Raw genomic sequence first — 23,057 nt, forward strand, 5'->3', positions numbered from 1 at the left:
GTCCTTATGGACAGTAAGAGGTTTAAGCAAAGGCCAAAGCAAGAAGGAAGAGGGAGACTCATGTCATGCCTCAGTTGGAGGCCTTGGAGCGGATAACTGTCCTTCTCCTCCGCCTCCAGTCCAGTGAGGAAAAGAGGAACACAGCTCTATGAGGGGCTTCCTTGCCAAGGACAGTCGGACTCGGCTTGGCGTAAGGGTAGCTTCGGTGTTCTGCTCAAGACTGCCTCCTCCTTTCCAAGGTCAGGTTCTCCTGAGCCTGACAAGAATATGCCCCCCTGTGGACCAGGATTCTGATAGCTCTGAAGATGATTGGTTAAAAGGTACATAGGCTGAGATGGAAGAATTAACATTCAGGCCTCAGCCTTGCTCTGGGGTTGCAGAAAGTCCCATAGGAAACCACAAGCCTCTGGGTCAGGGGTGAGCAACCTTGGCTCTTTTAGGACCCGTGGACTTCAACTCCCAGAATTCCTGAGGCAGCATGGGGGAACTCTGGTCCCCTGACTCGTGGACTTCCAGAATTCCTGGGCCAGCATGGGGGAACTATGGCCCCCTCATGACTGGTGGACTTCAACTCCCAGAATTCCAGAGGGAGCATGGGGGAACTCTGGTCCCCTCATGACTCGTGGACTTCAACTCCCAGAATTCCTGGGCCAGCATGGGGGAACTACGGCCCCGTCATGACTCGTGGACTTCAACTCCCAGAATTCCTGAGCCAGCATGGGGAACTACGACCCCCTTTATGACGGATGGACTTCAACTCCCAGAATTCCTGAGGCAGCATGGGGAACTACGGCCCCCTCATGACTCGTGGACTTCAACTCCCAGAATTCCTGAGCCAGCATGGGGAACTACGACCCCCTTTATGACGGATGGACTTCAACTCCCAAAATTCCTCAGCCAGCATGGGGGAACTATGACTCCTGAATGACTTGCAGACTTCAACTCCCAGAATTCCTGAGCCAGCATGGGGGAACTATGGCCCCCTCATGACTTGTGGACTTCAACTCCCAGAATTCCTCAGCCAGGATAGGGAACGGTGGCCCCGTCATGACTCGTGGACTTCAACTCCCAGAATTCCTGAGCCAGCATGGGGAACTACGACCTCCTTTATGACGGATGGACTTCAACTCCCAGAATTCCTCAGCCAGCATGGGGGAACTACGGTTCCCCCATAGTCCCCCAAGTTTCAGATACACCTGTGATCTATGCATGATTCTCACCGTCTGCATAAACCAGATAATAACACAAAGTAGTATTCTTATTTAGTAATTCTACAGTAGCTTAGAATATTAAGCATTAAATTTAAATATTAAAGGAAAACTGAAACGGGGAAAAGCTTATGAGGTCATTGATTGGCTACAAGATTGAATGTTTAAAAACAAATAAGATTTGAACTCAAGATATCGCTATGAGTCGAGACAAAGAAAAAATTTAGTTAAGTAAAACTTAAATAGTAAAATACTAATAATTAAATTTGTATATTTGTTTGTAGTATAATAATAATAATAATAATAATAATAATAATAATAATAATAATAATAATAAAGTTGGAAGGGACCTTGGAGATCCTCTAGTCCAACCCTCTGCTCAGGTAAGAAACCCTACACCATTTCAGACAAATGGCCGTCCAGTCTCTTCTTAAAAACTTCCAGTGTTGGAGCCTTCACCGCTTCTGGAGGGAGGTTGTTCCACTGGTTAATTGTCCTCACTGTCAGGAAATTTCTCCTTAGTTCCAGGTTGCTTCTCTCCTGGATGAGTTTCCACCCGTTGCTTCTTGTCCTGCCTTCAGGCGCTTTGGAGAATAGCTTGACTCCCTCTTCTTTGGGGCAGCTCCTGAGATACTGGAAGACTGCTATCATGTCCCCCCTTGTCCTTCTCTTCATTAAACTAGACATCCCCAATTCCAGCAACTGTCCTTATATGTTTTAGCCTCCAGTCCCCTGATCCTCTTTGTTGCTCTTCTCTGCACTCTTTCTAGAGTCTCAACATCTTTTTTACATCGTGGTGACCAAAACTGGATGCATACTAACAGGTTAAAAATTATTAAGTCTCAAATATGAGATAGGAGACATAAGGAGGGGAGGAAAGGAGGAAATATTAAGTGTGGAAATAAAAGAAATCTCAGCCTCCCTTACCTTCAGCCGCACCGCAAGGCTCTTGCTGGGGAGTAGGTGGACGGCCCTCTCCAGGACATCCTTAGCCATCTGGGCCTGCAAGGGCAACGGTTTCTCTGCCTCTGGAGCCTCTTCCGTTGCTCCGGGCTGCCCGACAGAATCCTCTGGGGAGGCAAGAGGCCACAGCTGTGGGCACAGCTGGTGGGGCGGAAGGGAAGCTTGCTTGTCCAGCTTTGCCAATAGCTGTGTGAGCGTTGCCCATCCTCCTGTCCAGCCACAGACCTTTCTGGATCTACCAACCTTCCTCCTCTTCTTCCTCGACATCCCCCTCTGCAATCTGCTTCTGCTTCACGTAGGCCGAAAAGAACTCTTCCATTTCTGCTGCGGTGGGCAGGTGGGTCGGCCTCTGTGCCGGCCGGCAGGAAGGACCACCGTCCGGCTCGTGGTGGGTTTGCTGCTCCAGCCCAAACCAGGAAACTGCCAAGAGGAAGAAAATGCATTTGGGCCTAGTTGGATCAAAGATGGGATGGGCAGCAGTGAGAATTTCAGACCAACCTCTAGTTCGTCCACATCAGAATAACATAGTTATATCAATAATAATAATAAATATAATAATAATAATAATAACAACAAAAACTGGTGGGATCATAAAATAGAGAAAGTCATAGAAAATGATAAAATTAAACTGCTCTGGGACTTCAGAATTCAAACAGACAAGCACCTGCAACATAACACCCCAGACTTAACAACTGTCGATAAGAAAGACAAAAAAGTCTGGATAGTGGACGTGGCAGTGCCTGGAGACAGCAGAATAGACGAGAAAGAACTGGAGAAGATAACAAAATACAAAGACCTACAAATAGAAATAGAAAGACTGTGGCAAAAGCAAGCAAGGGTAGTACCAATAGTAATAGGCTCCTTGGGTGCAATCCCAAAACAACTGGAGCACCACTTGAACACCATTGGCATTGACAAATTCGCTATTAGTCAATTGCAAAAGGCGGCCTTACTAGGAACTGCTTCCATCCTGCGACGATACCTGTAATACCATCAAACATCCACATCTGCCTATCCCAGGTCCTGGGTAAGGACTCGATAGGTAGACAAAATGTCAAATCCAGTCTGAACATCTGGCTGACTGTGTGATGATCCATAATAATAATAACAATAATAATAATAATGATGATGATGATGTTGGAAGGGACCTTGGAGGTCATCTAGTCCAACCCCTTGCTCAGGAAGGAAACCCTACACCATTTCAGACAAATGGCTGTCCATTCTCTTCTTAAAGACTTCCAGTGTTGGAGCGTTCACCGCTTCTGGAGGCAGGTTGTTCCACTGGTTAATTGTTCTCACTGTCAGGAACTTTCTCCTTAGTTCTAGGTTGTTTCCCTCCTTGATGATAATAATAATGAAGTTGGAAGGGACCTTGGAGGTCATCTAGTCCAACCTCCTGCTCAGTCAGGTAACCCTATACCATTTTGGACAAATGGCTGTCCAGTCTCTTCTTAAAGACTTCCAGTGTTGGAGCATTCACCGCTTCTGGAGGCAGGTTGTTCCACTGGTTAATTGTTCTAACTGTCTATTCTATTTTACAATTTGTCTATTCTATTTTATTTTATTCTGTTCTGCAATCTTTCTATTCTATTCTGTTCTGTTCTTTCCATTCCATTCTAAAACACATTTAAATAGCATTAGCACTAGCCCTTAGACTTATCTACCGCTTCACAGTGCTTTCCAGCCATCTCTAAGCGGCTTACAGAGTCAGCCTATGGCAGTGGTTCTCAACCTGTGGGTCGGGACCCCATTTGGGGTCAAACAACCATTTCACAGGGGTCGCCAAACCACACTGTCCGCCATTTTTTCCCTTTTCCCTAGCTGTCCTACTCTCTCTTATTGGTGGCCACACCCACTTGGGGGTCACCACAACATGGGGAACTGTATTATGGGGTCACGGCATTAGAAAGGTTGAGAACCACTGGCCTATGGCCTCCATCAATCTGGGTCCTGATTTTATCGACCTCGGAAGGATGCGAGGCTGAGTCAACCTTGAGCTGGTCAGGATCGAACTGCTGGCCGTGAGCAGAGTCAGCCTGCAACGCTGCATTCTAACCGCTGGCCCACCGTGGATCTAAATACTTTTAGGTTTAAAAACTCTAAACATCGCATGGGGAGACGCTGAAGTATTTGCCCCAAGAACCGAAAAGGCTGGAGATCCCTTGCAGCCGGATGCGCTACGTAGCATGGGAAGATCTAAATCGAAGTACCGTAAGTCAGTCTGGTGAAAACAGAGATTTGGGGAAGGGAAGCTGCTGATTTTCTCCCACAGTGAAGCCACTGCTTTTTGTCTGCCCTGCAGCTCTGCGAGTAAAGCCGGGAGTGGAAGGAAGTCCCCTCAATTTAATTTGCTCCCGTTTCAAAAGCTCGGAGGAGAATTGGTGATTAAAAACCACCCTGAACATCCGCCTTGAGGGACGGCTGCAAGGAGCAAGGTCAGATATAAAGGGGGGGGGGGAAACAGAGACATTAGAACAGTGTTTCCCAAACTTGACAATTTTAAGGCATGAGGACTTCAACTCCCAGAATTTAACAGCATTGCTGGCTGTGGAATTCTGGGAGTTGAAGTCCTCATGCCTTAAAATTGTCAAGTTTGGGAAACACTGCATTAGAAGAACAGACACTGCCCCTGTTTTAGGGAGCATCTTGCTCCAGAGGGGACGTGGGCCCCCAATCTTCTGGGCTCCCTGCACATCAATATTTGGCTCTGCCAACTGGCAGGGGGGTCCAAGAATGGCGTGCAGCCTTGTGTGTGTGTGTGGGGGGAAGGGGTTGGTGACTTCAGTTTGATCCTTCTGCCTTGTTAAATTGTGTTTCTTTTTATGTGACTTATCTAATATCTAAGGTCCAATGAGAAGGAAGGCCTCCCCGGAGAAGAGCCTGATGCTGGGAAAGATGGAGGGCGAGAGAAGAAGGGGACGACAGAGAAGGAGGGGGCTGGATGGATGGAGTCCCTGAAGCAGGAGGAGTGAGCTTCAACGGACTCCAGAAGATGGTGGAGGACCGGAAGGCCTGGAGCAGTGTTTCTCAACCTTGACAATTTTAAGGCATGTGGACTTCAACTCCCAGAATTCCACAGCCAGTGGAGTTGAAGTCCACATGCCTTAAAATTGTCAAGGTTGAGAAACACTGGCCCTGGAGGCACGTGGTCCATGGGGTCGCGATGGGTCGGACACGACTTCGCAACAACAAAGGTCCACTATCTAAGGGGCTGCCACAAAGAAGTGAGATCAATCTATTCTCCAATGGCCCTGAAGGCTGAACAAGCAGCAACGGATGGAAACTAATCAAAGAGAGAACAAACCTAGAAATAAGGAGGAATTTCCTGACAGTGAGAACAATTAATTAGTGGAATTGAATGGCCTGCCTCCAGACAGTGTGGGTGCTTCAACACTGAAGCACCCATTGAAGGTTTTTAAGAAGAGACTGGACAGACATTGGTCTGGAATGGTCTAGATCAGTAGTTCTTAACCTTTTTGAACGAATCGCCCCCTTGAGCCAATGAGGAAGTTGTCATCGCCCCCCTAACCCAACATAACTTCTCAATCACAACATAGGAAATAATTCTTCAATTTATGCAAACACTTTTTTTGTTTTCTTTAAAATTGTCATCAAGATATATCGATGCAAATAATTTATTTCCAGTCTTTTCCCCATATCTCCCATATTCTGGCCAATGGCGTGCCATTGTATGGGCAGAGGCTGCTGCGCAACGCACATGAAGACAAGCGATGCGTATTCACATATGTACGCCGTCCTGTACTGAAGCTAGCTGGAGGAACATTTGAAAACACCATTCAATCCATTAATAGTGATCATCTGATGTTTTGGTACGACAGATATACAGCGATTTACTGTACAAAAAAATCTCAAAGGTGTCCCCAAAACTTCTCGCTCCATCACCCCCATATCACCCCCTTTTCATTCCTTCGCCCCCTTGAAAAATGAAATCGCCCCCTAGGGGGCCATATCGCCCAGGTTTAGAACCACTGGTCTAGGGCACAGGTCTCCAATCTTTTGCGCACCAGGGACTGGTTCTGTGGAGAGAGGGTGTAGTTTTGTGTGCTGCCTGCATCTCACGAATGGGGCTTTGCTTGTTTGTGCGCTCCCCCCCCCCCGGTCCAAAGTCTCCTGCCTGAGCAGGGGGTTGGACTAGAAGGCCTCTAAGGTCCCTTCCAACTTTGTTATTGTTTTTATTTGAAAAACTGCCCAGTTATGTGAGATGGGTAGTGTAGAACAGCGGTCCGCAACTTTTCCACCTGGGAGGCCCAGCACAGGGGTGTGTGAGTGGCAGGTGCACACACACACGCACGACTCCATTGATATGAGCAGCATACCTGTGTGTGCATCTTCCACTTATCCGATTGGAGCTTTGCATGTGAGTGGAAGGTGCTGGCGTGCACACAAAGCTCCACTCGCACGAGCAGCCTGTGAAGTTCCATTTATGCGAATGGAGCTTCACGCGTGACCACCAGCGCCCTCCACTCGTGTGATTGGAGCTTCACGCGTGCACACTTGCCCGTCGCTCGCGCGGTCTGGCTACAAACGCACCACTGCTCAGGGGTTCGGGACCCCTGGGGTAGAAATTTGATCATTAAAATAAATCACTAAAAATGCCTAGGTGGGTCAAGCTCATTTCTGCCAAGAAACAAACCTGCGCTTAGACTACAAAGACTGTCAGGCCGGACAAAAAGGTGGACGATGGATACACAGCCCCCTCTCTCTCGCACACACGCGTAGCCTGGAGCTTGTACTTAGCAGCTGCTCGTTTTCTGGTCTAGTGCAGATGACGATAATAATAATTTTACGTGCCATCTGACTCTCAGGGACTCTGGGCAGTTTGCAAAATGGGAAAGCATTGAAGGAAACGGCACACACAAAAAAGAACAACGATGGGAGAGAGAACAAATCCAGATGGGAACAAAGAGAAAGAAGCAAAGAGGGCTTCAGTCACACTTGCACACAGCCAGGGGTTTCGGGGCTGTGAAAGTTGGACCCTAAGAAAGGCTGAGCGCCAAAGAACGGAGGCCTTTGAACTCTGGTGCTGGAGAAGACTCCTGTGAATCCCCTGGACTGCAAGGCGATCCAACCGGTCAGTCCTGGAGGAGATCCACCCTGACTACTCTTTAGAAAGCCAGATCCTGAAGTTGAAAGTCAAGTCCTTTGGCCACCTAATGAGAAGGAAGGACTCGCTGGAGAAGGGCCTAATGCTGGGAAAGATGGAGGGCAAGAGAAGAAGGGGACGACAGAGAATGAGGAGGCTGGAGGCTGAAGCAGGAGCCGTGAGCTTCAATGGACTCCAGAAGATGGTAGAGGACAGGGAGGCCTGGAGGAACATGGTCCATGGGGTCGCGATGGGTCGGACACGACTTCGCAACTAACAACAACATCTTCTTGGATGAGAAGTGAAATATTTTCAAGGAAAAGAAAAAAACCATGAAAGTCCAGTTCCTTTTGGAAAAAGCACATTTGGGACTCTCGTTTTTGCTGTTGATTCAAACCTTACATTGGGGGGGGGTGACCTCTCCCAGGTGAGGAGGGATGTTGTATCAGAAAGCCGACTGTGACAGAGAAGGTATGCTTCCTCACTCTCAAAAGGCAACATTTAATTGAGGGTACCTCGACCACAGCCACCCCCCTCCCTGTCCAAATATACCAGACAGGTAAAATCAGCCGGTAAACAAGCAGTCCGTCAAGTAACCAGGTCTTATGCCATACAGGCCTTGATTGGTAGTGACCAGCGTCTTGAATTCTACCTGGAAGCCAATTAAGTTAAGTAACCCCTTTCTCTGTTCTCTGGCCAGAGTTTCATTAAGATGGGCAGCCATACACTGTGATTAACAAATGAACAAAGTCTTTAGCTCAGTGGTTCTCCACCTGTGGGTCGGGACCCCATTTGGGGTCGACCGACCATTTCACGGGGGTCGCCAAACAACGCAGTCCGCCATTTTTTCCCCTTTTCCTTAGCTGTGCTACTCCCTTTTATTCTATTGGCTTTTGAAAGCCAATAGAATAGACTCTCTTGAATAGAGTCTAATTCTATTGGCTTTCAAAAGCCAATAGGAATTGTCCAGGCTGTCTCTGCCCTGCTGAGCCCGCCAAAAGTCCCATTCTGCAAACGGTGCTGCACCAGTTGAGTAGTCCTCGACTTACGACCGGTTGGGGGTCGCAGCATTAAAAAGGTTGAGAACCACTGCTTTAGCTCATGTTAAAGAAACACAATGGCTATATTCACACCACACGCAACCTCCAACCAACAAACCAATTTCCAAGAATCTGAGAAATGATCAGTAAGTAAAAGAGGCTCTCTTAACTCAGACTAAGCCATGAGGTAGCCGACTCCATCTGAGTCGTGTGTGTGTGTGTGTGTGTGTGTGTGTGTGTGTGTGTGTTCAAGCCAGTTTCTGACTCCTGAACAAGTCCCAATGGGTTTTCTTGAAAAAGGTTTTTGCAACTGGTTGGTTCTTGCCCCCCTTCCAGGATGGAGGGAAAGTAATTGCGACAAAAATCAGGCTTGTCAGATGCTATATTTTTTCTATCCTGCTCTACGGAGTAGAGAGTCGGTCTCTGACAGAAGGCCACCGGAAGAGACTAGAAGCATCTGAAATGTGGATTTACAGGTGGCTGTTATGTATAAGCTGGGTGGACAAGATCAGAAATGAGGAGGTGTTAAGCCACCTGGGAAAGCCAAGGGAAATCATCAAAACAATTAAAAAACAAAAATTAGAATATTTCGGACAGGTGATGCGACACCCAGAAAAATATGGCCTGCTCCATTTCATCCTCCAGGGAAAGATGGAAGGCAAACGAGGTCCAGGCAGAAGAAGAACACTGTGGTTTCAAAATCTAAGAGCCGAGGTGGCGCAGCAGTTAGAGTGCAATACTGCAGGCCACTTTAGCTGACTGTGTTCAGCAGGTCAGCGGTTCAAATCTCACCGGCTCAAGGTTGACTCAGCCTTCCATCCTTCCGGGGTAGGTAAAATGAGGACCCAGATTGTTGGGGGCAATGTAAATATATATATACATTGCTTACTGGTGTACACCACTTAGAGAGTGCTTGCACTTAAAGCGGTATATAAGTCTCTTAAATAAATAAATAAATAAATAAATAAAAATCTAAGGGACTGGTTGGGACAAAACTCAGCAGCATTTTTTTGTGCGGCAGCTGATAAAAACAGGATCGCCAACATGATCGCCAACGTCCGATAACGGATAGGGCACAAGAAGAAGAAGGACTGCGACAAGATCACAAACTGGCTTCAGGCCTAAGGGAAAAACGTAGGAGACTCCCAGCCTGGTTTTCTAACCTGACCCTTAACCACTACACCGGGGGTGTCCAACCTTGGCAACTTTGAGACCTATGAACTTCAACTCAACTTGAACTCCGATGCTGGTTGGGGACTTCGGGGCGCTGAACTCCACAAGTCTTAAAGTTGCTGAAGTTGGACACCTCTGCACGACGCCAATCTAGCTCTCTTAACCTGGTCTAGTCTCTTCTAAACCCAGTCAGACATAAAAGCAGGCTTAGCTGCTCCTTTGGTTTATCGCTGCCCTTCCCAATACCCTCCAGAGCAGCGGTTCTCAACCTGAGGGTCGGGACCCCATTTGGGGTAGAACGACTATTTCACGGGGGTCGCCAAACAACGCAGTCTGCCGTTTTTTCCCCCTTTTCCTTAGCTGTGCTACTCCCTTTTCTTCTATTGGCTTTTGAAAGCCAATAGAATAGGCTCTCTTGAATAGAGTCTAATTCTATTGGCTTTCCAAAGCCAATGGGAATTGTCCAGGCTGTGTCTGCCCTGCTGAGCCCGCCAAAAGTCCCAGTCTGCAAACGGTGCAGCGAAGGCGAGCTGTCTGGAAGTTTCCACCCCTCCCTGCTGAGCAACTACTAAAAATGTAAGTAAGAGGGCTGGGGGTGGGAGGTGGGAGGCCGGCGGGCGCAGGGAGGGTTGCTGGCGCATGTGGGACCCGGCGGGTGCCTTACCTCCCTTGGGCTGGGCCAGCTGGTGGCCCAGCCGGTGGTTGGCCTGCTCCGTCGCTGCCCCTTGCCAGCTACACCTCGGCTGGCGCAGGGGGCGACACCATGCATGCGCGGCGCTCCCAGGCAGGGAAAGTCCTCGACTTACAACCGGTTGGGTAGTCCTTGACTTACGACCGGTTGGGTAGTCCTCAACTTATGACCGGTTGGGGTCGCGGCATTAAAAAGGTTGAGAACCACTGCTCCAGAGGTAAGTGTCTATGGGCAGCCATCCAGGTCCTGGTTGTCCCAAAGGTGCTTCTTTTTTCAGGAGGCATCTGGACTTCCTTGTTTTTCCTTTGAAGACATTTCGCTTCTCATCCCAGAAGCTTCTTCAGGTTCTGACTGGATGGTGGAGAAGGGAAGGATTTATACTCCTTGCAGACAGCCGGTCTTTTGCCTTCTTTCAGAGTCATTAAGACCACTTGGAGGTTTGTCTCTATTTGCACCGCTCAGGGGACCCTGAGGACACAGATAAGCCTCCAAGTGGCCTCAAGTACTTTCCAACAGAAGGCAAAAGACCAGCTGTCTGCAAGGAGTATAAATCCTTCCATTTCCCACCATCCAGTCAGAACCTGAAGAAGCTTCTGGGATGAGAAGCGAAACGTCTTCAAAGAAACACAAGCAAGTCCAGTTGCCTCCTGAAAAAAAAAAAAAAAAAAAACACCTTTAGGACATCCGGAAGTAGATGGATTCCAGTACGGACTCATCTAGGGAGTCCTCAACTTACGACCACAACAGAGCTCAAAAGTTTGGCTGTAAATGGCTGCAGTCGTAAGCCGATTTACCATTATGACCGGACTCAATTTTATGACTGTTTTTACACACGGTCGTTACACACGCAGTCATTAAGGCAAACCGCACGGCTGTAACTCCAAATCCAGCTTGCCCAATGGGCATTTTTGTCAGAAAAGGGCAAAAACATTTAAAAGTGCAATTAGGTGGCCCCAGGGTGCTGCGACCGGTTGCCAATGCTAGCCGGCTGCCAAGCACTCAAAATACGATCGCGTAGCCGTGTGTGTGTGTGTGTGTGTGTGTGTGTGTGTGTGTGTGTCTGTGATGTGGAAGTCAAAATTCTGAGGACTGGTGGCAGGTCCTGGTGGCAAGTAAGTTTTTTAATTGGTGATGAACTTTAAACATTAACCTTAAGCCAGGGGTCCCCAACACCCGGTACCGGACCGCGGCATGCAAACAAGCAAAGCCCCCTCCGTGGGATGCAGGCAGCACACAAAACTACACACCCTCCGGTCCGTGGAAAAACCTTTCTCCACGGAAATGGTCCCTGGTGTCCAAAAGGTTGGGGGGCTCTGCCTTAAGCATCCAGTTGCAAATTGAGGACTACCTGTGTTGGCTGGGGAACAAAGGAATTGAAGTCCAACAGACCCGGAGGCGAACAGGGCTGGAAATGTGAGTTTATTACCTTAAGGCAGTGTTTCCCAAACTTGACAATTTTAAGGCATGAGGACTTCAACTCCCAGAATTCCACAGCCAGCAACGCTGGCTGTGGAATTCTGGGAGTTGAAGTCCTCATGCCTTAAAATTGTCAAGTTTGGGAAACACTGCCTTAAGGGTAAAACCAGCAGCAAGTTCTGAGGCTCCGGCATTCCGAAAACCCTCCCCAATCTTTCATTCGTAGTTTACCTAGTGACGCCATCAGGGTCCGGAGAGCCCCCAGGAAGGACGGTGCCCGTTCGCTGTGGCAGTGATCCAACCTGGACAAAACATCTCCCACCAGGTCCTCCACCAAGGGGGCCACCCGGGCGTCCGAGTGTCGGAGCATGGCCTCCAGCACCCGCAAGGCCTGGGCCTCCTCAACTGGGTGCCTGAGACGCAAGGAAACCTCGTTCACCAAGTAATCGGCGTTCTGCCCAAGCAGCTCAGGGATGGAGACGTAGCCGCAGGCCCGGCAGATGCCGGCCAGGGTCCCCTTGGCAGTCTGGCTGACCAGGAGCGTGCCGTCGCCGGCCTTTTCCAGGACGGGGTACAAAGCAGAGATCAACAGGAAACGGAAGTCTTTCCCCAGGGCAGAGGCAAAGCTGCCGATCCCTTCCAGCTGGACACAGATCTGCCAAATGTTGCTGTTCATACAGCGGATGCTGGGGCTGGATCCCAGGGACGGCAGAGGTCCCCGAGACGCTTCGTACGCCACAGCAAGAGGTCTGGAATCTGCAGGTTCAGCCCAAGATTCTTGGCCCTCCAAGCTGGTGACCAAATGCCAGTTTCCCGAGTCCACGTATTCTTCGAGTACGGAAGTGACGATCCCCAGAAGATCCTCCGAGCTCAGCGAAGCGCCCTGCGCCTCCTGCCCTGCGGCTCCAGCGATCAGTTCGTTGAGAACCATCGCAGCTTGCTTCCGGTACACAGTGGATTCCCTGTACAGGTCCATGAAGTGATCCACCAGCAGGTAGAGATTCCCGTGGCTGCCCAGAGCCCGGCAAATCTGCTGCAGGAGGGAGAAAATCCGCTCATCTGTGAAGAAGCGGAAGTACTTCCTCTGCAGGCTGGCCGGCAAGGGCAGCTGAAAGGCTTCCGGGGCGCCACTCTTCTCCTCCACTACCTTCACGTCCTTCACCTCCAGCTCCAGGACTTGCATCAGGGCCTTGGACAGACGCCGGAGGTGGGAGGCCGAGTTGAGAACCAGGCTCACCTTCGGGCCCAAGAGCTTCAGGTAGCCAAGGACCAGGTTTAAGGTGGCCGTCTTGCCTTGGTCGTTCTGGGTGGTCATGAAGCGAGGCAAAGACGTGGCCAGAGAGTGGAGATCCTCACATAGGATGTCGGCCAGGTGCCTGTTCCCGGCCACACACTCCTGTGCGGCAATATCCTCCAAGGCCCTCTCGCTCTCCCGCCGGACCTCGGCGCTCTCATCGTTCACCAGGCCAACTAAGGCTTTCAACAACTGGCCAGCCGAGTCCACCAAAGAGCGCCCACAGGTCGTCAGGAGGAGGTGAGCCATGTCCACCAGCTCCCGTCGCACTTTCCAGTGAGGATGGACAGACCCGGATCCAACCACCTTCTTGATAAGGATGGAGAGTTTGGAGGCGGTGTTTCTCGCCCAGTCTGAGTCTCGGTGGACCCCGAGGGCCTGTATTTTACTCTGTTCCGAGGCTGGTTTCTTCCTCTCCTCTGGGAGCTGCGCTAGCTGCTCATCGGCCATCACCAGACTGACGGCCCTAGAGAAGAGCCTGATGGCCGAGACCACCACGGTGTGACCTTGCTTCACATCTCCTGTGATAACCTTGGAGAGAGCAATGGAGACACCGGGGAGGAAAGAGGCAAAGAGATCCCCGCATTGCCTCATCTCCTCTTTCTCCAGGGACTGGTGACCCTGTGGGCAGTCACACTGCAGAAGGAGGGCCTGCAGACACCGCAAGGCGGCCATCTTAACCTGCCGGGCTTTTTCCTGTTCGGCCAGGCCCAAAAGCAGGGACATAGCAAAGCCCAGCTGGGGAAGGCTGGAAGGCTGGTAGAGAGACAGGAGGACATCTCCGTAAGCGGAGTGGAGCAAAGCAAGCAGTGCCTGGACCACGTCTTGCTTCAGTTCCTCCGACAACGGGGCCAGCTGGGGTGGGCTGGAGGGGGACGCCAGGCAGACGCAGAGTTCGGAGAACAGCTCCAGGAGGAGATCCGCCTTCTTCACGCAGGTGGCCGAGAGCACAAAGCCGACGCACTGCACCACGCTTCGGACCACACCTTCCCGCTTTGGCCCAGGGGTCTTGAGGGCGAATCTCAAAGGGAAAAGGACGTATTCCTGGAGCTCCTGCAGGGCCGAGTCGCTGACCGCCCGCAGCTGTGAGCGGAGGCGCTCCACGTTCTCCACTGTCTGGGCCTTGGTCAGCTGGACGCAGGCGGGGCGGAGGGCTCCGAAAGCCTCCTGGGGGGTGTCGAAAATGGCCATGGCTGCCGCTGCCCCGCTCTCATCTTCCTTCGGCGTCCATCCTGCCAGCAAGAGGAAAAAAAGGATATTTTTATTGATTTCAGCTACATCCCACATTTATTTTATTTTAAATAAATAACTCAAGGCAGTGAACATACCTAATAGGGGGAGTCCTCGACTTATAACCATTTGTTTAGTGACCACTGAAAGTTACAACAGCACTGAAAAAAGTGACTTATGGTAGGCTTCACACTCAGGGTCACGTGATCAAACTTCGGACGCTTGGCAAACTGACTTGTATTTATGACGGTCGCCGTGTCCCCCTGGGATCACGTGATTCCCCCCTTGTGACTTTCCCAGCTGGTGTCTGACAAGCAAAGCCAATGGGGGGGGAGGAGCCAGATTCGGTTAACGACCATATGATTCACTTAACACCTGCAGCGATTCATGCATCCATCGTGGCAAAAAAAGGTCACCAAACGGGGCCGAAACTCACTTAACACCCACCTTACTTAGCAACGGCCTCAATGGTGGTCGTAAGTGGAGGACGACTTGTACTCCTCCTCTTTTCCTCACAACACCCCTGTGAGGTGGGCCGGGAGGAGAGGGAGGGGGACTAGGCCCAAAGTGACGCCGCCGGCTTTCCTGCCCGGGGCAGGATTCGAACTCCGAACTTCTACTGTTAAGCACCCCGTACCGGGGCTGCCTCCCCAGACTCCCCCACGGGTCCTTCCTAGGCCCCTAGCTCCGACCCAGAGCCCGGGGACCCTCCTGGGAGAGGCCCCCCCAGGCCCGGTAGGGGCAGCCGGGCAGCGCCCTCAGCGGAGAACGGCCCCACGCCTCGCTCGGGCCTCCTGAGGGGGAAACGCGCCCCCTTACCTTCCTCCCCGACGCTCAAGGCGCCTGCGCGAGCGGCCGCGCATGCCCGGAGGCGTCGCTCGGGCAGCCAGCGCGAGCGCGCGGTACGGACCGCGCAGGCGCGCCCTTTCCCGGAGCGGACCGCGCAGGCGTGGCTCTCGGCGCCCGCGAGCTCCCGCGGTCACTTGGCAACTCGGCGTGCCGGCGCCCCCCCTCCTCCTCCTGCTCCGCCGCTTGACCCCCTCCGGCGACCCGTAGCATGCCGCCCCCTGACCCTCGGCGGCGCCGGGGTGAAAGGGCGGGCGGCCATTTTGTGGCGGTTGGTCGCCCCTGAGGCCGGGGCCCGGTCCAGCCAGGCCGGGGCGGGGCGGGCGAGTCTCAGCGGCGGCGGCGGGTCCCGCCATGTCGTCGTTCTCGGAGTCGGCGCTGGAGCGGAAGCTGTCGGAGCTGAGCAACTCTCAGCAGAGCGTGCAGACGCTGAGCCTGTGGCTCATCCACCACCGCAAGCACGCCGGGCCCATCGTCGTCGTCTGGCACCGCGAGCTCCGCAAGGGTGAGAGAGCCGCCGGGGGAGGCCAGCGAGCCGCAACCGCCGCGTAAGAGGGCCGCGAGCCAGCCCCCTCCACCACCACCGGCCCCATCATCCCCAGGCCGGGCTGCAGGGGAGCCGAGCGCCCCCCCCGGCTGGTCCCGGAGGTGGGGGCCGAGGGAGGGGGCGGGGAGGGGGCTAAGGGGGGGGAGAGGCCCCCAGGGGCTTATTTGAGGGGGGGGTCTCCGAAAGGCTTCATCTCGATGGGGTCTCGGACCTCGTCCCCGGGGAGAATCCGCTTGCCTGGGCCGGGTCCAGCCGTCCTCGTCTTACGACGCTTCGCTTAGTGACCTACCCAAAGTTACCCTGTGGCTGAAAAGAGCGACATGACCGATCCTCGCACTTACGACCGTCGCAGACTTCCCACCCTCACGTGGCCCAACGCTTGGCGACCGACTCGCTTTATGACAGTCACGCGATCCCCTTTTTCTGACCAATGGGGGAAGCCGGATTCACTCAATAATCCCCTGTTGCTCGCTTAACGACTGCGGCGGTTCACGTAACCGCAACACTCACTTTAGGACGGTCACAGTGACCCGGAGGATCCCCTCTGGTGAGGCCAGATGTGCTTAACAGCCCGTGGCTAACAGCTGGGGTGGTTCTCTTAGCAACAGTGGCAAGCGAGCTTGCAAAAAATGGGGCAAAGCTCCCTTAACCGCTGTCTCACTTAGCAACAGAAATTTTGGGCTCTTTGCGGTCGTAAGTTGAGGACTGCCGGTAACACACAACGAGCGAGTCGGGTCTCCTTGGTGGCTTCAGTTCCCAAGAATCTCCTGGATGTCTATGACAGGTAGGCAAACCTTGGTTCTTTTATGACTTGTGAACTTCAACTCCCAGAATTCTTGAGCCAGCTATGCTGGCTCAGGAATTCTGGGTGTTGAAGTTCACAAGTCATAAAAGAGCCAAGGCTGCATACCCCTGGTCTATGGAGATTCAGCTTCTGGTTGTCCCAAAGGTGCTTTTTTTTTTTTTTTCAGGAGGCAACTGGACTTTTTTGTTTTTTCTTTGAAGACCTTTTGTTTCTCATCCCAGAAGCTTCCTCAGGTTCTGACTGGATGGTGGGAAAGGGAAGGATTTATATTCCTTGCAAAGAGCTGGTCTCTTGCCTTCTTTCGGAGAATCCTTGAGGCCATTTGGAGGCTGTGTTCTCAGGGTCAGCTGAGTGGTGCAAAAGGGGGTGGAGCCTTCTGGGCTTCAGGTTGTCTTCTGCCCTGGGTCCCTTCGCGGTTGGAGACGGGCGCAGGATGATGGGATGAGTCTGTGTTGTCTGCATCTCCAACTGAAGCGCAAATGGTTCCTGTAGTCTGCAATGTTTTCTGGACATCCGTTCATGCTCCTGCACCTTTTGAAGGGTGTCCATCCCCAAGTGCATGGCTAAATGTCTATGGAGGTTCTCTGTCCTCCAGCTCCTGGTTGTCCCAAAGGGGCTTTTTTCAAGAGGCAGCTGGACCGCCTTGTTTTTCTTTGAAGACATTTCACTTCTCATCCTAGAAGCCTCTTCAGCTCTGACGGATGGTGGGGAAGGGAAGGATTTATACTCCTTGCAGACAGCTGGTCCTTTGCCTGCTTTTAGAGTTGTTGAGACCACTTGGAGGTTTGTCTGTATTTGCACCACACAGGTGACCTTGAGGACACATCCAAGAAGCTTCTTTAGTTCTGACTCGATGGTGGGGAACAGGGAAGGGACCCAGGGCAGAAGATGTCCTGCAGCCAAGGAGTCTCCACATCCATTTGCACCACTCAGGTGACCCTGAGGACACGGATAAACCTCCAGGTGGCCTCAACAACTCTCTAAAACAGTGGTGGCAAATCTGTGGCACGGGTGCCAGAGGCGGCACTCAGAGCCCTCTCTGTGGGCACGTGTGCCGTCATCCCAGTCCTAGGCCTTCAGCTGGGTTTTATAAAACCTTTTCGCTTTGGGCCTCCACCATCGTGTGCAAAAAAAAAAAAAAAAGGGTTCAATCAATCAGTCAATTTCAACTTCTCACGGGGAACAAAAAGGTCTTGCAAAGTTGGAATTGATTGAACTTTTTAGTCCCACCCAGTCTGCTGTTACCACCGCAGCCACGCCCACCAATGGGCCACACCCACTCAGCACCCAACGATGCATAAGTAGGTTTTGCATTGCAGTTTGGGCATTCGGACTCTAAAAGGTTCGCCATCACTGCCCTAAAAGAAGGCAAATGAGCAGCTGTCTGCAAGGAGTATAAATCCTCCCATTCCCCACCATTCGGTCAGAACCTGAAGAAGCTTCTGGGATGAGAAGCGAAACATCTTCAAAAGAAAAACAAGAAAGTCCAGTTGCATTGTGAAAAAGCTCCTTTGGAGTGACGTGATGGCACGATCAATCAAAGTCAAGACTTTGAGAAGTTCATATCGTTGGGAAAAGTGGAAGGAAAGAGAAGAAGAAGGTGACCAGTGTGAGAAGAATAATTTGGGGTTCCAGTTTGAGTCGGGGTTGCTCAATAAGAAATGCAAATCAAAGCCTGACAGCTGTGAGGAAAGGAGAAATAATTTATTCCCAAAAGCAAAGGGGGCAGTGTCAGACAAATGGGGTACAGAGACAAGGGGAGTTTGTCCTAAATGTGGAACAATATATGTACTGATTCTAGGGTGACCCTTGAGGGGCATGGGTGTATTGAGGTTTATTTTTGTGAACATTCGGTCCCGTGGGGAGACCAATTTAATTAACTCTTTGTGTTTACAGACCCTGTCCTTTGGTATGTGGATTAGGTCTGGGTAAACTTGTTTGAGGAAGTTTGAGTGAAAGATTTTCCTCTGTTTTCTATGATGACTTGATTAACTTAGTTTCAGCTTGATTATTGGTTAGCTAGCAGAGACGCTGATTCTCAGTCTATCGTAGATTATGTTATTGGGTTAAGGAAAGCTGGGAACAAACATAAAGAACAAAATGTAATTCGATATAAAAATTTCCTGCACCAGCCAGCAAGTGGATGGATTCAGGGCTGTTGGGGGCCCCATTGGAAGAGCTGGAGAACCAAGCTGGGGGCAGATTGTCTTGGGTCAGGGGTGGGCAACTCCAGCAACATTATGACCCGTGGACTTCAACTCCCAGAATTCCTGGCCATTGAAGACCACAGTTTGTAAAGTTGCCGTGTTTCCCCACCTCTGATCTATGTGGTCGCTCAGAGTCAGCACTGACCTGGTGGTAGCTAATTGGTAAGCCAAAAACGGAGCAAGAAATCAGAATAGAATAGAGCTGGAAGGGACCTTGGAGGTCTTCTAGTCCAGCCCCCTGCTTAAGCAGGAAACCCCATACCATTTCAGACAAGTGACTGTCTAGCCCAGGGGTAGGCAACCTCGGCTCTTTTATGACTCATGGACTTCAACTCCCAGAATTCCTGAGCCAGCTGCCTACCCCTGGTCTAGCCCCTTCTTAAAAATCTCCAGTGATGGAGCTCCCACAATTTCTGGAGGCAACTTCTGTTCCACTGGTTAATTGTCTTCTTTGTCAGGAAGTTTCTCCTTAATTCCAGGTTGCTTCTCGCCTTGATTAGGTTCCATCTGTTGGTTCTTGTCCTGCCTTCAGGCGCTTTGCAGGATAGCTTGACTGCTTCCTCTTCTTTGTGGCAGCCCTTCAAACACTGGAAGACTGCTATCATGTCTCCCTTATTTTTTCTTCTCTCTAGACTAAATCGGGACCCTAAACCAAAAGATAGGGATACCTTAGGAGGGGGTGGAAGAGAACATGGTAAGTTGAAGTCCACCAGTCATCAAAGGGCCACGTTTGAAGACCCCTGGGCTAGCCACTCTAAGTGATTCAATCATGTTTAAGAACCCCAGTAGGCCATTTGTTCTGAGGCCTGGGGGGAAATCCAACTTTTCATAGTTTTGAAGAACCCTTTTAAGTAAAGCAACTTTCCGCTGTGCAAGTTGAAGCACCCAAAGGCAGTTCCCTGTGTCCCGCCCGAGGCCATTTTGTCTGGGATAGGATTCTACCATAGGAAGGGGTTGGACTAGAAGACCTCTGAGGTCCCTTTCAGCCCGAGGGTTCGCTTGCACTCCAACGATTGCCAGGGATTGTGTCCCCAGTAAAGAGGGGGAAAAAAACGTGCTACTGAAATGAACCTTGTGGAAGAAAAAATATACTGGACAGCCATTTGTCTGAAATGGTATAGGGTTTCCTGCCTGAGCAGGGGGTTGGACTAGATGACCTCCAAGGTCCCTTCCAACTTTATTATTATTATTATTATTGTTGTTGTTATTATTATTATTTTGGATCATCGCACAGTCAGCCAGATGTTCAGACTGGATTTGGCATTTTGTCTACCTATCGAGTCCTTACCCAGGACCTGGGATAGGCACATGTGGATGTTTGATGGTATTACAGATCTCATCGCAGGATGGAAACAGTTCCTAGTAAGGCCGTCTTTTGCAATTGACTAGTAGCAAATTTGTCAGTGCCAATGGTGTTCAAGTGGTGCTCCAGTTGTTTTGGGATTGCACCCAAGGAGCCTATGACTATTGGTACTACCCTTGCTTGCTTTTGCCACAGTCTTTCTATTTCTATTTGTAGGTCTTTGTATTTTGTTATCTTCTCCAGTTCTTTCTCTTCTATTCTGCTATCTCCAGGCACTGCCACGTCCACTATCCAGACTTTTTTGTCTTTCTTATCGACAATTGTTAAGTCTGGGGTGTTATGTTGCAGGTGCTTGTCTGTTTGAATTCTGAAGTCCCAGAGCAGTTTAATTTTATCATTTTCTATGACTTTCTCTATTTTATGATCCCACCAGTTTTTGCTTACAGGCAAATGATTTTTTTTTGCAGATCTTCCAATGCACCATTGTTGCTGCTGCTGCTATTATTATTATTATTATTATTATTATTATTATTATTATTATTATTATTATTATTATTACTTATGTTAAAATGCCATGATGGTTTTGATATTTTCCCTTTTGAAAGTAAATTAAGAATATTTATATGCGTTTAGGCCTCAAAGAAACTATCGTATGAGGACGTTTTAGTTTGTAGAGAGTGGATTACTTTTTGTTTTGCCTGTTTGTTTTGTTCGTGTAAGCATATTTTTCAGCTGCCACAATAAAAAATGACTCTCGGTGGGTGAGATAGAAAAGTCAATAGGAAACAACCTCTCCCCACACAAAACAGCAGCAACGTTGCAAGAATAAAGGCAAAAAACAACTCAAATTATGGGAAGTCTCTCTGGAAACAGCCTGGTTTTTAGAAGCTTGGACAAAATCAGTAGAGCTTTCCAGCCTGCCTGCTTGCAGGTATATGGGAATAATATGGATATACGGAAATCTATATTTTTATTTAAAGAGTCTCAGAAATGAAGGGAGCAGAAGAACCGGTTCTGTTGAGGAATAAAGAGTGAAGTGTGAGATTTTTCAGCAGTGCTACAGTCGGGACAAATGTAGATGAATCAAAACAGCTTTGAAAGCTCCAGTACGATACACAGAGACACACGTAACTAATAAAAGGAAATATTTTAGCTCAGAGTTGAAATGATGGGTCCTTGGTGCTCTCTGAGCTGGCTCGTTTTCTTGCAGACGTTTCATGACCCAAATTAGGTAACAGCATCAGGCTGATGACCTAACCCAGTTTGGGTCATGAAACGTCTGCAAGAAAAACGCCAAGCTCAGAGAGCACCCAGGACCCCACAGTTGTCATCGTTGTCTTCCTCCTCCTCCTCCATCACCACCTCCTCATTCCTCCCTTCTTCCTCCTCCTCCTACCCTATGCCAACCCCACTCCCTTCTAGCACTGATAATGTTCCCTAGCTGGGTCATGAAACGTCTGCGAGAAAACCAGCCAGCCCAGAGACCATCAAGCACCCCACATCTTCCTCCTCCTCCTCCTCCTCCATCATCACCACCTCCTCCTTCCTCCCTTCTTCCTCCTCCTCCTACCCCATGCCAACCTCACTCTCTTCTAGCACTGATAATGTTCCCTAGCTGGGTCATGAAACGTCTGCGAGAAAACCAGCCAGCCCAGAGAGCACCAAGCACCCCACATCTTCCTCCTCCTCCTCCTCCATCATCACCACCTCCTCCTTCCTCCCTTCTTCCTCCTCCTCCTACCCCATGCCAACCCCACTCCCTTCTAGCATTGATAATGTTCCCTAGCTGGGTCATGAAACGTCTGCGAGAAAACCAGCAAGCCCAGAGAGCACCCGGGACCCCTCATATTCTGTAATTGTCTACACCAGACTATCCTTGGTCAATGGCAGATGCACCCGTGAATGTGGGTCGGCGCCTGTGTTCCAGAATCCGTTACGTTCTTTCTGTTGCAATTTGACAAGAGTTCCTAGGGAACCTTTTGAGAGAAAGCCTTTTTTTTTTTTTCCCCTGGAGATTCTGGAGCTTTATTTCTTTCATGGATTTCTTAGTCCAGCCAACGCCAACCATGTGACCCAGGGTGGTATATGATATAGCTGATTTCTCACATCAGTAAACAGTTGCTAATCTGATACCAATAGAAGACAATTTTTGTAGCCCAGGGTTGAACTGTGGGGTCCTTGGGACTCCTTGACCTTGGTGCTTTTCTTGCAGATGTTTCATGACCCAGCTAGGTAGCATCATCATCATCATCAGTTGTTGTTGTTAGTTGCGAAGTTGTATCCGACCCATCGTGATCCCCTGGACCACGTTCCTCCAGGCCTTCCTGTTCTCTACCATCTTCTGGAGTCCCTTTAAGCTGCCGCCTCCTGCTTCAGGGACCCCATCCAGCCACCTCACTCTCTGTTGTCCCCTTCTTCTCTTGCCCTCCATCTTTCCCAGCACCAGGCTCTTCTCCAGGGAGTCATCATCATCAGCACTAGAAAGCATTAAGGTTTGAGTAGTGGAGGAGAGGGAGAAGGGTAGGGGGAGAACTGTGTGCTCCTTTGGTGCTCTCTGAGCTGGGTTTTTAGTTAGCATGCAGACATTTCATGACCCACCTGGGTGACATCATCAGCATAGTTGAGTCAGGAAACATCTGCAAGAAAGCCACCAACTCAAGAGAGCACCGAGGACTCCACAGGTCTATCTGATCTCGTGGATCCTGCGGTTTGGATCAAAGAACAGCCTGTCTGTTCTTGCATCTGGTGTAGTTCTGCCCACCCAGGGGGCAAAGAACTGTCAGAGAGGTGGGCTGCGAATGTTATTAAGCCCCTATTCATTAGTATGATTTGTACAACTGCAAAAAAAAAAGAAACCAGAACAAAAAAAACTAAATAAGCTGCCTGCTTTATTTTTTTAAAAAAAGAAACAAATGGTATTTGGCAGCATTTAGGATAGGATAGGATAGGATAGGATAGGATAGGATAGGATAAGATAGGATAGGATAGGATAGGAATGGAATGGAATGGAATGGAATGGAATAGAGTAGGATAGGATAGGATTGGATTGGATTGGAATGGAATGGAATAGAATTAGAATAGAATAGAATAGAATAGAATAGAATAGAATAGAATAGAATTAATAGAATAGAATAGAATAGAATAGAATAGAATAGAATAGAATAGAATAGAATAGAATAGAATAGAATATAGAACAGAACAGAGTTGGAAGGGACCTTGGAGGTCTTCTA

The 23,057-nt window shown here is 50.0% G+C and overlaps 2 protein-coding genes across 4 annotated transcripts in view; one reads left to right on the forward strand and one right to left on the reverse strand.

Annotated features, from left to right (window-relative positions):
• Positions 1–15,065, reverse strand: part of TTI1 (TELO2 interacting protein 1) — a 29,985-nt gene extending 14,920 nt beyond the window's left edge. For 2 of the 3 annotated variants that reach the window (XM_039368189.1, XM_039368187.1), the window contains exons 1-4: positions 14,218–14,277; positions 11,827–14,121; positions 2,415–2,591; positions 2,136–2,278 (exon numbers count right to left, since the gene is read on the reverse strand). In XM_039368189.1, coding sequence (XP_039224123.1) covers positions 2,136–2,278; positions 2,415–2,591; positions 11,827–14,121; positions 14,218–14,248 — 2,646 coding nt within the window. In that variant the 5' untranslated portion in view covers positions 14,249–14,277. Of the gene's footprint in view, positions 1–2,135; positions 2,279–2,414; positions 2,592–11,826; positions 14,122–14,217; positions 14,278–14,938 lie in introns of those variants that run through there. The other variant, XM_039368188.1, reaches the window with a different exon arrangement.
• Positions 15,066–15,286: 221 nt separating this feature from the next.
• RPRD1B (regulation of nuclear pre-mRNA domain containing 1B) overlaps positions 15,287–23,057 on the forward strand; it is a 43,904-nt gene continuing 36,133 nt past the window's right edge. Inside the window, exon 1 of the mRNA XM_039368190.1 lies at positions 15,287–15,470. Coding sequence (XP_039224124.1) covers positions 15,320–15,470 — 151 coding nt within the window. The 5' untranslated portion in view covers positions 15,287–15,319. The remainder of the gene's footprint in view (positions 15,471–23,057) is intronic.

This window comes from Crotalus tigris, unplaced genomic scaffold (genome assembly GCF_016545835.1).
Source record: "Crotalus tigris isolate CLP2741 ecotype Arizona unplaced genomic scaffold, ASM1654583v1 scf7180000020719.984301794:720406, whole genome shotgun sequence".
In the NCBI taxonomy this organism is placed as follows: domain Eukaryota; kingdom Metazoa; phylum Chordata; class Lepidosauria; order Squamata; family Viperidae; genus Crotalus; species Crotalus tigris.